At 47.0% G+C, this 13,249-nt stretch overlaps 1 protein-coding gene across 16 annotated transcripts in view; it reads left to right on the top strand.

Annotated features, from left to right (window-relative positions):
* LOC100380641 (E3 ubiquitin-protein ligase HUWE1) overlaps positions 1–13,249 on the top strand; it is an 87,742-nt gene that overhangs the window by 53,082 nt on the left and 21,411 nt on the right. For 12 of the 16 annotated variants that reach the window (XM_045696354.1, XM_045696356.1, XM_045696343.1 and 9 more), the window contains 17 exons: positions 132–343; positions 777–959; positions 2,878–3,044; positions 6,315–6,536; positions 6,828–6,929; positions 7,317–7,447; positions 7,672–7,828; positions 8,269–8,497; positions 8,787–8,965; positions 9,207–9,296; positions 9,438–9,647; positions 10,600–10,914; positions 11,321–11,531; positions 11,837–11,961; positions 12,137–12,360; positions 12,598–12,813; positions 13,007–13,191. In XM_045696354.1, coding sequence (XP_045552310.1) covers positions 132–343; positions 777–959; positions 2,878–3,044; positions 6,315–6,536; positions 6,828–6,929; positions 7,317–7,447; positions 7,672–7,828; positions 8,269–8,497; positions 8,787–8,965; positions 9,207–9,296; positions 9,438–9,647; positions 10,600–10,914; positions 11,321–11,531; positions 11,837–11,961; positions 12,137–12,360; positions 12,598–12,813; positions 13,007–13,191 — 3,158 coding nt within the window. The remainder of the gene's footprint in view (positions 1–131; positions 344–776; positions 960–2,877; positions 3,045–6,314; positions 6,537–6,827; positions 6,930–7,316; positions 7,448–7,671; positions 7,829–8,268; positions 8,498–8,786; positions 8,966–9,206; positions 9,297–9,437; positions 9,648–10,599; positions 10,915–11,320; positions 11,532–11,836; positions 11,962–12,136; positions 12,361–12,597; positions 12,814–13,006; positions 13,192–13,249) is intronic. The other 4 variants (XM_045696357.1, XM_045696347.1, XM_045696346.1 and 1 more) reach the window with 3 other exon arrangements.

Below are 13,249 nucleotides of genomic sequence, written 5' to 3'. Positions count from 1 at the left end.
ACTCTCGTCCTCTCCTGGCCCAGGGGTCCAACTCTACTTTTCTCTCTCCCTATGCTGCACCGTTCTATATTTGTTGGGTATAATACTTGTTCTCCTGACTCCCTTTGCTTTCTCTCTCTCTCCCCCTGCAGGACTGTAGTGTCTTAGCCTTCGTGCTGGATCACCTGCTGCCCCACACCCAGAGCTCTGAGGATAAGGACACCCCTGCCCTGGCACGTCTGTTCCTGGCCAGCTTGGCAGCTGCCGGCACAGGCACCGACGCACAGGTGGCTCTGGTCAACGAGGTGAAGGCCGCACTCAGCCGGGCGCTGGCCATGGCAGAGGGCACGGAGAAACACGCCAGGTGTGTGTGAGAGAATTGGGTGTGTGTGTCAACCTTGCGGCGGTGCGTGCTATGCCACTGCTTATAACGATCAATTAAGTATAACTGTAAGAAATCTAAGACGTGTAAAATAAGTGATATCCAGGTCAGGGCTCTAGCTATGCATTTGGTTTGTTAAGTGGCTACAGTAGACAATCAATCCCCTCTTGGATCAAGGTCCCTGTAGCCTAAAATTGTTTTGTGCGTACATTTTTTTATATATCGATATAGTAAATAGTGCCTCTTGTGTACACTTCCGGTAATACCGTATACCCGGGTATGGTACGACGGTATGAACATCTGTATACAGCCCAACCCTAATAGATATCACTTTTATGTACTGAGTAATATAGCCATCAGAGCCAGTTCATGCTTCAACTTTATTATGCAGTTTATAATAAGATTCCCCCCCCAGGCTCCAGGCAGTGATGTGTATCATCAGCACCATCATGGAGTCGTGTCCGTCCACCTCTAGCTTCTACAGCACGGCAGCAGCCAAGACGCAGCACAACGGCATGAACAACATCATACGTCTCTTCCTCAAGAAGGGACTGGTTAACGACCTGGCTAGAGTACCACACAGCCTCGACCTGTCCAGGTACACACACCTCTGATGCTCTCAAACCCCCTGCCCACCCTCTCTCGGAGGATTCACATTCACCCTCTCACTGAGGATTCACATATAAGAAAAGGTTATTGTTCTCAAACAATTGCAGTGCGCACATGGAGCAGGCTATTCTGTGTTGCGTGTAAAAGTGATCATTTGAAATTAAGACTTCATTGGTGACTTTAGTTGTGATAGGCCTACAAACCTTAATATCGTTGAAATCAAAACATATAGGCTGCATGCGACTATATTAATTATTTGAAAGAAGTTACAAAAAAGGCATGTGCTCTGTTCCTTGCTCCTCCCACTGATAGAGAGAGAACATTGCATGGCTGCTTGTGTGGCAAGCAAGTAGGAGTTATCTAATCAATGGAAAATGGAATTAAAATGACAGTATTAAATGTGAAATGAGAAGATTACAACAACCAAAAGCCAACCGGTGGGCTGCTATTTATAATCCGAACGGAGTTGTTGCTTTTAGCTGTATGTTGGGTAGAAGTGAAGTAACGTTATGAGGCTAGCATCAATTAGCCTAGCTAGCTAGCTTGACTAGCTACTCAAGGTTTGGTGCAGTCAAGAAGGGTACTATGTAACTGGACGGGATGATAAATAACTAGGAAAAAGTAAGTCTACTAACGTGACTTAACAGTGCTTGCCGTCTCTGTTTCTATTCCTGCTCCCGTGTCACTCGCAGTGGGGAGACACCCTGCACGGCCCCTCCCCTGATCACTAGCACTGTACAGGCGCTGTTGTTCGCTCTCTCCCTTTCTCCGTTCTGGTTAATAAAGTACAAATTCAACCGGGTGTTGGACATGACCAGGTCTCTGTTTTAAAAATGTATTTGTTCATATTGTATCCATATTGTATCCATTTCGAAACACAACGCTCTAACCCCATCACCAGTTATCCTCATTCAGATTATTCAAATGCAATCATGAAGTGTTTGTGATTTTCAATTGCATTTGCATTTATGTCAGAGTGATTTAGATGGACAATGCTGAGCAGGGGTTGGAACCAGCTTAGGGAACAGAACTGAAAACCTGGAAAGAAAACATTATTTGAAGAATAGAATCAGGACCGGGAACGGAAGTGAATCTACTATTCCGGAATAGAACCGTTATTTTAAAAGCTTGGGAACCGGAACATTTTTTTCAAAGTTCCGGGCATTTTCATCCAGTCCCACACAAAAAAAGCACCTATGCAAAGCTCTGTCACTCAGTTATTCTAGTGTCTGCTTGCCAATTGAGTCTTTGCCAGTGTGTCGGCTACCAGCCCCTCTCCCCCTCCAGAGCATAGATTACTGTAGCCTACTGACGACGTTACATGCGTGACTCGGAAATGGATTCTCTTTTTCGATGCTAGATAACTATAGTATCCTTATCACGTTTCCCATTGGATTTATTAACTATAAAAAGGTAAGATGTGATTTTAATTCTTGTGCTGCTCTGCACACATGCTTGATAGCTCTTGTCCAACGTTAAGTCACCTCTCGGAAGTTTAAAGACATAAAACCATTTTTATTTAACCAGTTAAGTCAATTAAGAAATCTTATTTACAATGATGGCGAGTTGGGTACTAGCAACGTGTCAGTGCCATTCATGTAGGCCTACAGAGCGCAGAATGGGAGGAGATTACCTTGAATCAATGGTCACTTGGAATTTTACTGTCAGTGTGGCGGTCACCACAACAGCCCTAATTATTACATTTATAGTAAGGCATCAGTGAATTCTCCCCCGTGGGTCTTTCTTCCAAAAAAAGTTAATAAAAAGCCTGTCTAGCCACAGCTGGCTAGTGAGAGCTTCTCTCCCCCCTATTGGTCATTGCAGTCTGAAATGTGCATAATTTTCTCAACTTGTCGCTGAATGATTTCTGCATATTTTCTCACCATTGATTTCTTCTCTTATCTCAGTCCTAACATGGCCAACACGGTGAATGCAGCTCTGAAACCCCTGGAGACTCTGTCCCGTATCGTCAACCAGCCCAGCAGCCTGTTTGGAGGGAAGGGGGGATCCAGCAAGAGCAAGGCTGAGCACGACACTGTGGGAGCCGCCAGGGACTCAAACAGCAACACACAAGGTACCACAGGTGGTGTGTGTGTGTGTGTGTGTGTGTGTGTGTGTGTGTGTGTGTGTGTGTGTGTGTGTGTGTGTATAAACTCAGCAAAAAAAGAAACGTCCCTTTTTCAGGACCCTGTCTTTCAAAGATAATTTGTAAAAATCCAAATAACTTCACAGATCTTCATTGTAAAGGGTTTAAACACTGTTTCCCATGCTTGTTCAATGAACCATAAACAATTAATGAACATGCGGAACAGTAGTTAAGACACTAACAGCTTACAGACGGTAGGCAATTAAGGTCACAGTTATGAAAACTTAGGACACTAAAGAGGCCTTTCTACTGACTCTGAAAAACACCAAAAGAAAGATGCCCAGGGTCCCTGCTCATCTGTGTGAACGTGCCTTAGGCATGCTGCAAGGAGGCATGCAGATGTGGCCAGGGCAATAAATTGCAATGTCCATACTGTGAGACGCCTAAGACTGCGCTAGAGGGAGACAGGACGGACAGCTGATTGTCCTCGCAGTGGCAGACCACGTGTAACAACACCTGTACAGGATCGGTACATCCGAACATCACACCTGCTGGACAGGTACAGGATGGCAACAACAACTGCATGAGTTACACCAAGAACGCACAATCCACAATCAGTGCTCAGACTGTCCACAATAGACTGAAAGAGGCTGGACTGAGGGCTTGTAGGCCTGTTGTAAGGCAGGTCCTCACCAGACATCACCGGCAACAACGGAGTGTGAGGGCTCGGGCCATTCCCCCAGAAATGTCCGGGAACTTGCAGGTGCCTTGGTGGAAGAGTGGGGTAACATCTCACAGCAAAAACTGACAAATCTGGTGCAGTCCATGAGGAGGAGATGCACTGCAGTACTTAATGCAGCTGGTGGCCACACTAGATACTGACTGTTACTTTTGATTTTGACCCCCTTTTGTTCAGGGACACATTATTCCATTTCTGTTTAGTCACGTCTGTGGAAACTGTTCAATTTGTCTAAGTTGTTGAATTTTGTGTAAATATTTGTATGAACATATGTTCGGTTTGCTGAAAATAAACGCAGTTAACAGTGAGAGGAAGTTAATTTTTTTGCGGAGTTTGTGTGTATTAATATGTATACTGGATAAGTGTGCCTTGAATTCTAAATGGATCACAGACATTGTCACCAGCAAAGCACCATCACACCACCACCTCCATGCTTCACTGTGGGAACCACACATGCGGAGATCATCCGTTCACCTCCTCTGTGTCTCACAAAGACATGGCGGATGGAACCAAAAATCTCAAATTTGGATTCATCAGAACAAAGGACAGATGTCCTCCGGTCTAATGTCCGTTGCTCGTGTTTCTTGACCCAAGCAAGTCTCTTCTTCTTTTTGTTGTCCTTTAGTAGTGGTTTCTTTGCAGCAATTTGACCATGAAGGCATGATTCAGGCAGTCTTCTTTGAACAGTTGATATTGATATGTCTGTTACTTGAACTCTGAAGAATTTATTTGGGCTGAAATTTCTGAGGCTGGTAGCTCCAATGAACTTATCCTCTGCAGCAGAGGTAACTCTGGGTCTTCCGTTCCTATGACGGTCCTCATGAGAGCCAGTTTCATCATAGTGCTCGATGGTTTTTGGGACTGCACTTGAAGGAACTTTCAAAGTCAATGAAATGTTCTGCATTAACTGACCTTCATGTCCTAAAGTGATTATGGACTGTCATTTCTCTTTTGCTTATTTCAGCTGTTCATGCCATAATATGGACTTAGCCCTACTTGGTAAAATACCAGTTGTCACAACACAACTGATTGGCTCAAACGCATTAAGAAGGAAAGAAATACTACAAAAAAATTTGTTGAACAAGGCACACCTGTTAATTGAAATGCATTCCAGGTGACTACCTCGTGAAGCTGATTGAGAGAATGCCAAGTGTGTGCAAAGCTGTCATCAAGGCAAAGGATGGCTACTTTGAAGAATCTGAAATATAAATAATATTTTGATTTGTTTAACACTTTTTTTGATTACTACGTGCTTCCATTTGTATTATTTCATAGTTCTGATGTCTTCACTATTATTCTACAATGTTGAAACTAGTAAAAAATAAAGAAAATGAATGAGTAGTTGTATCCATCTTCTGACTGGTACACACTCTACATGGTCAAAAGTATGTGGACACTCCTTCAAATTTGTGGATTTTGCTATATCAGCCATAACTGACAGGTGTATAAAATTGTGCACACCGCCATGCAATCTCCATAGACAAACATTGGTAGTAGAATGGCCTTATTGAAGAGCTCAGTGACTTTCAATGTGGCACTGTCATAGGATGCCAGCTTTCCAACAAGTCAGTTTGTCAAATTTCATCCCTGCTAGAGCTGCCCAGGTCAACTAAGTGCTTTTATTGTGAAGTAGGAACATCTAGGAGCACCATAGGCTCAGCCTCAAAGTCGTAGGCCACACAAGCTCACAGAACGGGACCGCTGAGTGCTGTAGCACATAAAAATTATCGGTCCTCGGTTTCAACATTCACTACCGATTTCCAATCTGCCTTTTTAAGCAATGTCAGCACAAGAACTGTTTGTCTGGAGCTTCATCAAATGGGTCAAAAAAAGGATCCAAACATTTCAAAGGTCCCTGTATGCATGGCACGTAAGGGTACAGAAAGCACCCCCTTCTCCCAAACAGCAAGGCTGCCCACGACAGCTGAAACAGAGCAGTACCTAGCCAATTTCTTTGCCCTCGTTTTTGTCAGTCCCTCAATCTGGAGGCCACTCCCTGCAAGCCTGTGTACATGGCTGAGACTGCCAAATATCAGCACCACCAGCTGGCACTTCCACCCGAGGCTGTCCCAGCATGCCACGAGGGGCTGGTACTGAAGCGGCTTCTCAGCCAAGGCCGGCTCCATGTAGCCGTCCAATGAGCAGCCCACTTCCAAAATGAGCACCTCCCCCTGGCCTCTCCCCACAACAATATCTGGCACACAGGAAAACACAATCATAAACCTCAAGCCAGCTTCCCCTTACACAAGAATGTTTATGCATGTGTGCTCTTGGTGACATTACTTTTCTTACCTTGCTGGCTATCAGGTCAACAAAGTGGTCATGTTCAGCAATGTACTAATCCTTGCATTAACACACACACACACACACACACACTCATAAATACACATGTACTAACATATGTTCTCACTACACACAAACACGTACTCCACAGAAGCAAAGGGAAATGGAAAAGCCTAATTTTGGACTGTTCTAGGCTTATCGTTCCGTTCATTTTACTGGATCCATGTTCGTTGCAGGTGACTCGGGTGAGGTTGAGGGGACTCTGGTCGAGGGCAGTCACAGGGTCCAAGGGACAGACAGTGACCTGATGGATGGAGAGACGGAGGGAGACACAGTGGTCATCGCTGGACAGCCGGAGGTGCTCAGCACCACAGCCATGCAGGTAGAGAACGAGCTGGTGGATCTGATAGACGAGCTGTTGGAGAGAGATGCCGGCACCGTCAACAGCTCCATTATTGGTAAGCAGAGAAGCCTGCTGTCCAGGACTCTGTTCAGAAGGGTGAAACGTTACAAAACCTCCAGGTAGAATTTTTTGTTGTAGAATAGGTCTGTCGTGCAGAAATGGGCAAATGTTCTACTATTTTGCTTACATCTCTATTGGAAATATTGTTAACGTTTCACCCCTCTGAATACACCACTGGACTCATCAGACTGATATGGGATGGTGTCAATGGAAAGGGGCGGGCACATACAATAGTCTTGATGGGTTATTTTTTATATTTTGTTATATCGGTTGTTCTGTCACTCAGTGGGACGTGGTAGCGGTGAGGACGAATCACAAGAGGACGTGTTGATGGATGAGGCGCCATCCAATATCAGTCAGGCTTCTACTCTACAGACCAACAGAGAAGGTCAGTGCTGGCGCTGATGGTTTCTTTTCACGTTGTCCTCTCCATGATTCCGACAGTTATGGTGGATGCGTAACCAGGCCAACACAGTATAGCTTGGCTCGGATCTGTCATAAAGATGCATTAAATTACTATTTCATTTGTTGTATTCAGTACTATGGGGTTATTCGTGTGGAAAGGGTCAAAGTGTGTTGGGTGGTTGGGTCTCAATCCATCTGTCCTTCACTGTTCTCTCCTTCTCACCCTCCAACTCCTTCACTGTCCTCCATCTCTCCATCTCACCCTCCAACTCCTTCACTGTCCTCCATCTCTCCATCTCACCCTCCAACTCCTTCACTGTCCTCCATCTCTCCATCTCACCCTCCAACTGTCCATCTTTTCCTACCGTAGACTCTATGAACATCCTGGAGCCTGAGGATGAGGAGCACACGCAGGAGGAAGACTCCAGCGGCAGCAATGATGATGAAGACAGCCAAGATGAAGAGGAGGAGGAAGAAGAGGAAGAGGAGGAGGAGGACCAGGTGAGGAAAAGGGAGTGTTTTTGGTGTTTGTGTAACAAATAGCCATACTTGACAAGTAGCCTTTTTTGAGACCTGAGGAGTTGCATTGGCTCCGGCTTAATGGGCTAATATAGGGAAGATCTGGTTGTGAACCCTCTCGGTCCCTTCTGAATGGTCTCCATTCACTTTAGAGTTAGTTTTACACTGTAATGTAAGAAAAATATTCCATGTTCTCTTTCTCTCAGGATGATGAAGGTGATGAGGATGATGATGATGAAGGGTCGGAGATGGAGCTGGATGAAGATTTCCCAGACATCAACGCAGCGCCACACATCCGCTTCGAGAGGTTTGACCGCGACGATGATCTCATCATCGAGTTTGACAACATGTTCTCCACCACCGGTGAGTCATGTTGGTGTTTTATTCCTCTTTGTTTTTAATATATGGATAGATTTAGAAGGCAATTTATGTTATTGGCCTGGGCCCATATTTATAAAGCTTCTTGGTGTAGGAGTGCTAATTTAGGATTAGTAACCCCTGTCAGTCATATTCCTTTTAGTCTGAAAGGCAGAGCTGATCCTAGATCAGCACTCCTACTCAGATGCTTTGAGTACTCGCCCTGATATCTCCAAGTAGATTTCTAGTCTCTCTTCGAAATCCTCTTTAACAACTAGGACTACAGACACACAGCCTTACCAATAGCTGGATTAGCTATGTAGCTGTAGTAATATATAGCCTAGATTATGATAACCATGTAACGGTATGTAGAGTGACGGGGTTGTGTCACTACGTGTCCCCCTAATGTCTGCAACTGTTCTCTCTGTTTATCATGTTCCCATCAGCTGACATCCCTCCCTCCCCAGGCAACATCCCCAGCTCCCACCCCCTGATGGTGCGTCACGCCGACCACGGCTCCTTAACGCTGGGCGGAGCGGGCACCAACAACCGTCTAGCGCAAGGCATGGGTCGCAGCCAGAGAACGCTACGCCAGCTCACTGCCAACACAGGTCACACGATACACGTCCACTACCCTGGGAACAGACAGCCCAACCCCCCACTCATCCTGCAGAGGTAAGACAGATGCTACAGTGAATGAATAGATTAATTAATGGGACTTTTCCTTGATTCGGTCAAATACTTCAGCTGCCTTTTAATTTAGTTTGCCAGGTACAAAGGGATCTTTGGAATAGTCCCCAAGTTCATAGTCCAAGCAAAATCAATCACACCTCATAAACAAAGTATTGACACTAGTTGCTTTACTGATGTTTGACTCAGGTCCATTTCCAAGAAGGTCATGCATGTGGGTGGGTTTAAAGAGAATACTAAGATCATATCTATGCCTGTGCCTTCCCTCCTCTAGACTGCTGGGTCCCAGTGCTGCAGCAGACATCCTGCAGCTGTCCAGCTCTCTGCCACTGCAGTCCCGCGGCCGTGCCCGACTCCTGGTGGGCAACGAGGACGTGCACATCATCGCCCGATCTGACGACGAGCTACTGGACGACTTCTTCCACGAGCAGAGCAGCACCGGAGGACAAGCAGGTAGGACACTCACTCACTGTCCACCAGTCCACGCTGCTCTATGGGGCTGCTTTACTAGACCCACGTTAAGCCTAGTCCTGGATGTGGAAATACTTTCATTAGAGAATAAGTCCAGGACAAGGAGGAATCTCTGTGGGAAATGGTGTCCTAAGGGCTTAGTCTATGCTAGTAGCCCCAGTCAAATCTTGGATTTGCATTTCTTTGAATTGCTCGTAATTCTGTTTCTGTCCGGTCTTTCCAGGCACTCTGTCCAGTATCCCCACTGCCTTAACCCGATGGACTGATGAGTGTAAAGTGCTGGATGCTGAGAGCATGCACGACTGTGTCGCAGGTATTTCAAATCTTCTACTAGTCTGCTATTGGACTGACAAATTATTATTTTTGTATTCCCTGATTCTCATATTGTTGCTGAATCACACACAGTACACTTCACTCCTCTAACCCCACCCCTCTATTTCTCTCTCCTTCCCAGTGGTGAAGGTTCCTATCCTGCAGCACCTGGAGACTCTGAGAGACGAGGAGCTGGAGGAGAGGAGGGAAAAAAGACGGAGACAGCTGGCTGAGGAAGAGGAGGCTAAGCAGAACGACAGAAGGACAGGAGGAGGAGAGGAGGCCAGGGAACAGAGTCTACAGGGCTCAGGACTGGGGACGGTCAACAGTGCTGCTGGAGAGACCACTGCTGGTACTACCACTTCTTGTTTTGAAATGCCTCTATTTGTAATATTGCTTTTACCGGATTCATCGAAGTTTGAAGCTCTAACTTGTAAACAATTTTGCTCAAGTGAATTCTTTTCAGATAATGTTCTGGTCATTTCCAGTGTGTTATTCTTCTGTGCATGTCTTTAGTAGCCTAACCCAAACCCTCTGGACCCTTCTGAAGCCAGTGGGCAGACGGGCGGACGGACAGATTAGCGGGCTGTGGGCTGAGGTAGTAGTTTGTATAGTTTTAGGATCACACCAGATCTGGGAGATGACTATACAGTCTACTGTCTTTCCCACGGCAACGCCATGGCGACCCAACTATTACCATGGAAACAACAGGACTGCCGTCTTATTGATCAATAAAATTTGATTGATTGTGGACGGTTACTCTGCAACTGATGGTTGAAAAACATGTTACTGTGACAGTATTACGTAATATTATATTTCTATGCAGTGATGTTGTAATGCGCTTGTGTCCGCTTGTTGTATGGCTGGAACCCTTCTATGGCTGTGCTGTGGTGAGGTAGTAAGTTGTGTTGTTGTTGGGGATCAGGATAGTGCGCCCCGTACGGGAGATAACTATACAACTTACTGCCTTCCTCAGTGCTGCCCAACAACATCTCACAGCGATCTCACTCAGGAAAGAAACTAAAGGTTTGGACCGCTGATGTCATTGTTACCTCTCTGGCTCGGTGCTCCTTAAACCTCTGCTTGAATACCACAGCCAGTTCCACTGATTAAATCTACAGTACTAGCACACCTATAGGATCTGCCGTAACTGAAGTAGTGAACCTATTGCTCCCTATTGAGTTAGTTTGACTCATCTCCTGTTCTGTTTGTTGTCCCATCAGTGACATCAAGTGAACCTATTGCTCAAAATCAGAACTGTTTGTCAGTTGTCCCCTCTGTTCTGTGTGTCTTCCCTGGTTCAGAAGGTGAGCCCCAGGGCAGTGAGGTGTCCTGTCTGGATCACCCCAGGGTCTCAGAAGGCTTCCTTACCGCGCCCCCTTCAGGAGAGGTCACCCCCACCACCCCAGCCCCCCACGAACAGGCCCTGGTCTCCCTGGAGACCACCATCAGCCAGCAGGTCCACCAGCCAATCACAGATCTGCTCCTGGCCGAGTCGCACGCCAATTCGCTGGCCACACTGGCGGGGGCGGGTCTTCCTGACCTGACCGCTTCATCCGATAGGCTGAACTGTGAAGCTGAGGCATCCCAGATGGAAATGTCCCCGGCGCCCCCTATTGGTGAGAGGAGGAGAGATGATGGATGGACTAGCTTTGGAACTGTAAAAAGTATCAGCATGTTCGTTTTAGCTCGCCCCCAGCACCGGTTGGCCGAGTTTGCACATTTGAGACCATTCCACTCTTTCACAGAGTGATTTGATGAGCAGTGAGGACACACATCTTGTATTTGCAGTGATGCTGTGGAGCTATCTGTCTGACAACAATCTGTCTTTTAAATATACCCGTCATGGCTAACAACACATTGCTTCACAGTGTTGTGCTAGTGTAGATATCGGAACAAAGCAGGTGTAAATGCAACCACATTGTTTTTCCCAGGATGTTGTCATCAGCCTATAAAGAGGTGCTTATTGTATCAACATTTTGCTTCTCTTCCTTGTCCTCTCCTCCCCTGTCTTGCCCGCACCAGCCTCCCTGAGTCCAGACATCGTGGAGACCTCTGAGCCTGCAGCAGTGGGCGTGTCACAATTGGAAGGGTCTCCCATGGATACCAGTAGCCCCGCCTCTGCCACGCAGGAAGAGCACGTCCCCAACCCTGCCCAGGCTGTCCATCTGTCTCAGGAGCTGTCTGGGAGTGGAGACAGCAGGCTGACGGACGCGCACACAGACGCAGAGACCTGGTGAGGGTCTTAGAAGACAATACAAATGATACATTCCAAATTTGAACCCTAGCCCTTCTTTAGCTCCAGAAGATTTGGATAGGTTTATATCGAACATGATACATTCTACCTCACCTGTCAGAGGGTAACATGGAGCTACCACTGTTGTATATTGCTTATATCAATGTGATCTAAACTAACATCAGATCAAAATAAATGTGATCTAGGCAGAGGCTCTGAGGGAAAGATGATCTAAACAAAACTATTTTTCTCATGCCAAGCCATTCACCCCCTTCCTCCCTCTCTCTCCCTCCCTCCCTCTGTAGCTCCACCACTGTCTCCCCCCCTGGAGAGACCATGCCCCTGAGTGACCGTGCCAACAGCCAATCCCAGGCCATCCAGGAAGAGCCACTCCCATCCACCAGCAATGAGGATGAGGACCCACTGGCAGGTAAGAAGAGTCTCATTGGTTGTTTTTTATCTGTCCCTCTCCCTCAGTGGTGGGCATCCAACACTATTCTAACGCGCCTGATTGTACTGCTCACCTGTTGCACATCAGGCGCCCTAATTGTACTTCATGGACAGTAGAGCTCTACATTTCTACAGTCGCCCCTCTCTCTGTCCAGGCATCAGTCTACCAGAGGGTGTTGACCCGTCCTTCTTGGCAGCTCTTCCAGAGGACATCCGTCGTGAGGTGCTCCAGAACCAGCTGGGTATCCGACCCCCGGCGCGCCCCCCTGCCTCATCCACCCTCCCCTCCACCACCACCCCAGTACTAGGAGGAGGACCCGGGGTCACGGAGGTCAGCCCTGAGTTTCTGGCTGCCCTGCCACCCGCCATACAGGAGGAGGTGAGGAACAAAACTTAGGACTTAAAAAATCGTATTATTTAACCAGCCATGTAGTTGTAGGACTGAACTGTGTAAGAATTATTTTGAAGACGTTATGAATTCTCAATAAAGCCTTTATATGTTGTTTAACTTATTTTGGTTTAAAGTGGTATAGTTCTAGATGGTGTCTAGAAGTCTCTGTCGAACCTGCCTCTTCCCTTATCCCTGTCTTTCTCTCTCCCCTTCTCCCTCCCCCAGGTGCTAGCGCAGCAGAGGGCAGAGCAGCAGCGTAGAGAGCTGTCCCAGCAGCCCACGCAGGGCGACACTCCCCTGGACCCTGTCACCTTCATCCAGACCCTCCCCTCGGAGCTGCGTCGCTCCGTCCTGGAAGATATGGAGGACAGCGTGCTGGCAGTGATGCCCCCGGACATCGCCGCCGAGGCAGCCGCGCTGCGCCGCGAGCAGGAGGTGAGTGTAAGATTGTTTTTTTCTACACACTATCACCAAGTAATACAACTGTGCCAAACCACGTAGAATATCTTCGATAAAAAACAGAATTTATCAAATACTGTTTCGGCTACATCATGTGCTTAGATGTAAAACATGAGAAACCCCTTATTATTCAGTTATTTCATCATTGCATTGATTGTAAATTTGACATCAACAGGCTCGTCAGAGACAGCTGATGCACGAGAGGCTATTTGGCCATAGTTCCAGCTCGGCCCTGTCGGCCATCTTGAGGTCGCCTGCGTTTACCAGCCGCCTGGGGGGAAACCGAGGAGTACAGTACACCCGCCTTGCCGTGCAGAGAGGAGGGACCTTCCAGATGGGAGGAGGTGCCAACCACAGCAGGTGAGAGGGACAGGATTGTTGAAGGGAGAATGTCTCTGTGTGATGTTTTAAGGAGAAC

The sequence above is a fragment of the Salmo salar genome, chromosome ssa15 (assembly GCF_905237065.1).
Source record: "Salmo salar chromosome ssa15, Ssal_v3.1, whole genome shotgun sequence".
Classification (NCBI taxonomy): domain Eukaryota; kingdom Metazoa; phylum Chordata; class Actinopteri; order Salmoniformes; family Salmonidae; genus Salmo; species Salmo salar.
The sequence above is the reverse complement of the archived record's forward strand: the minus strand, read 5'-3'. Positions and strand labels throughout refer to the sequence as shown.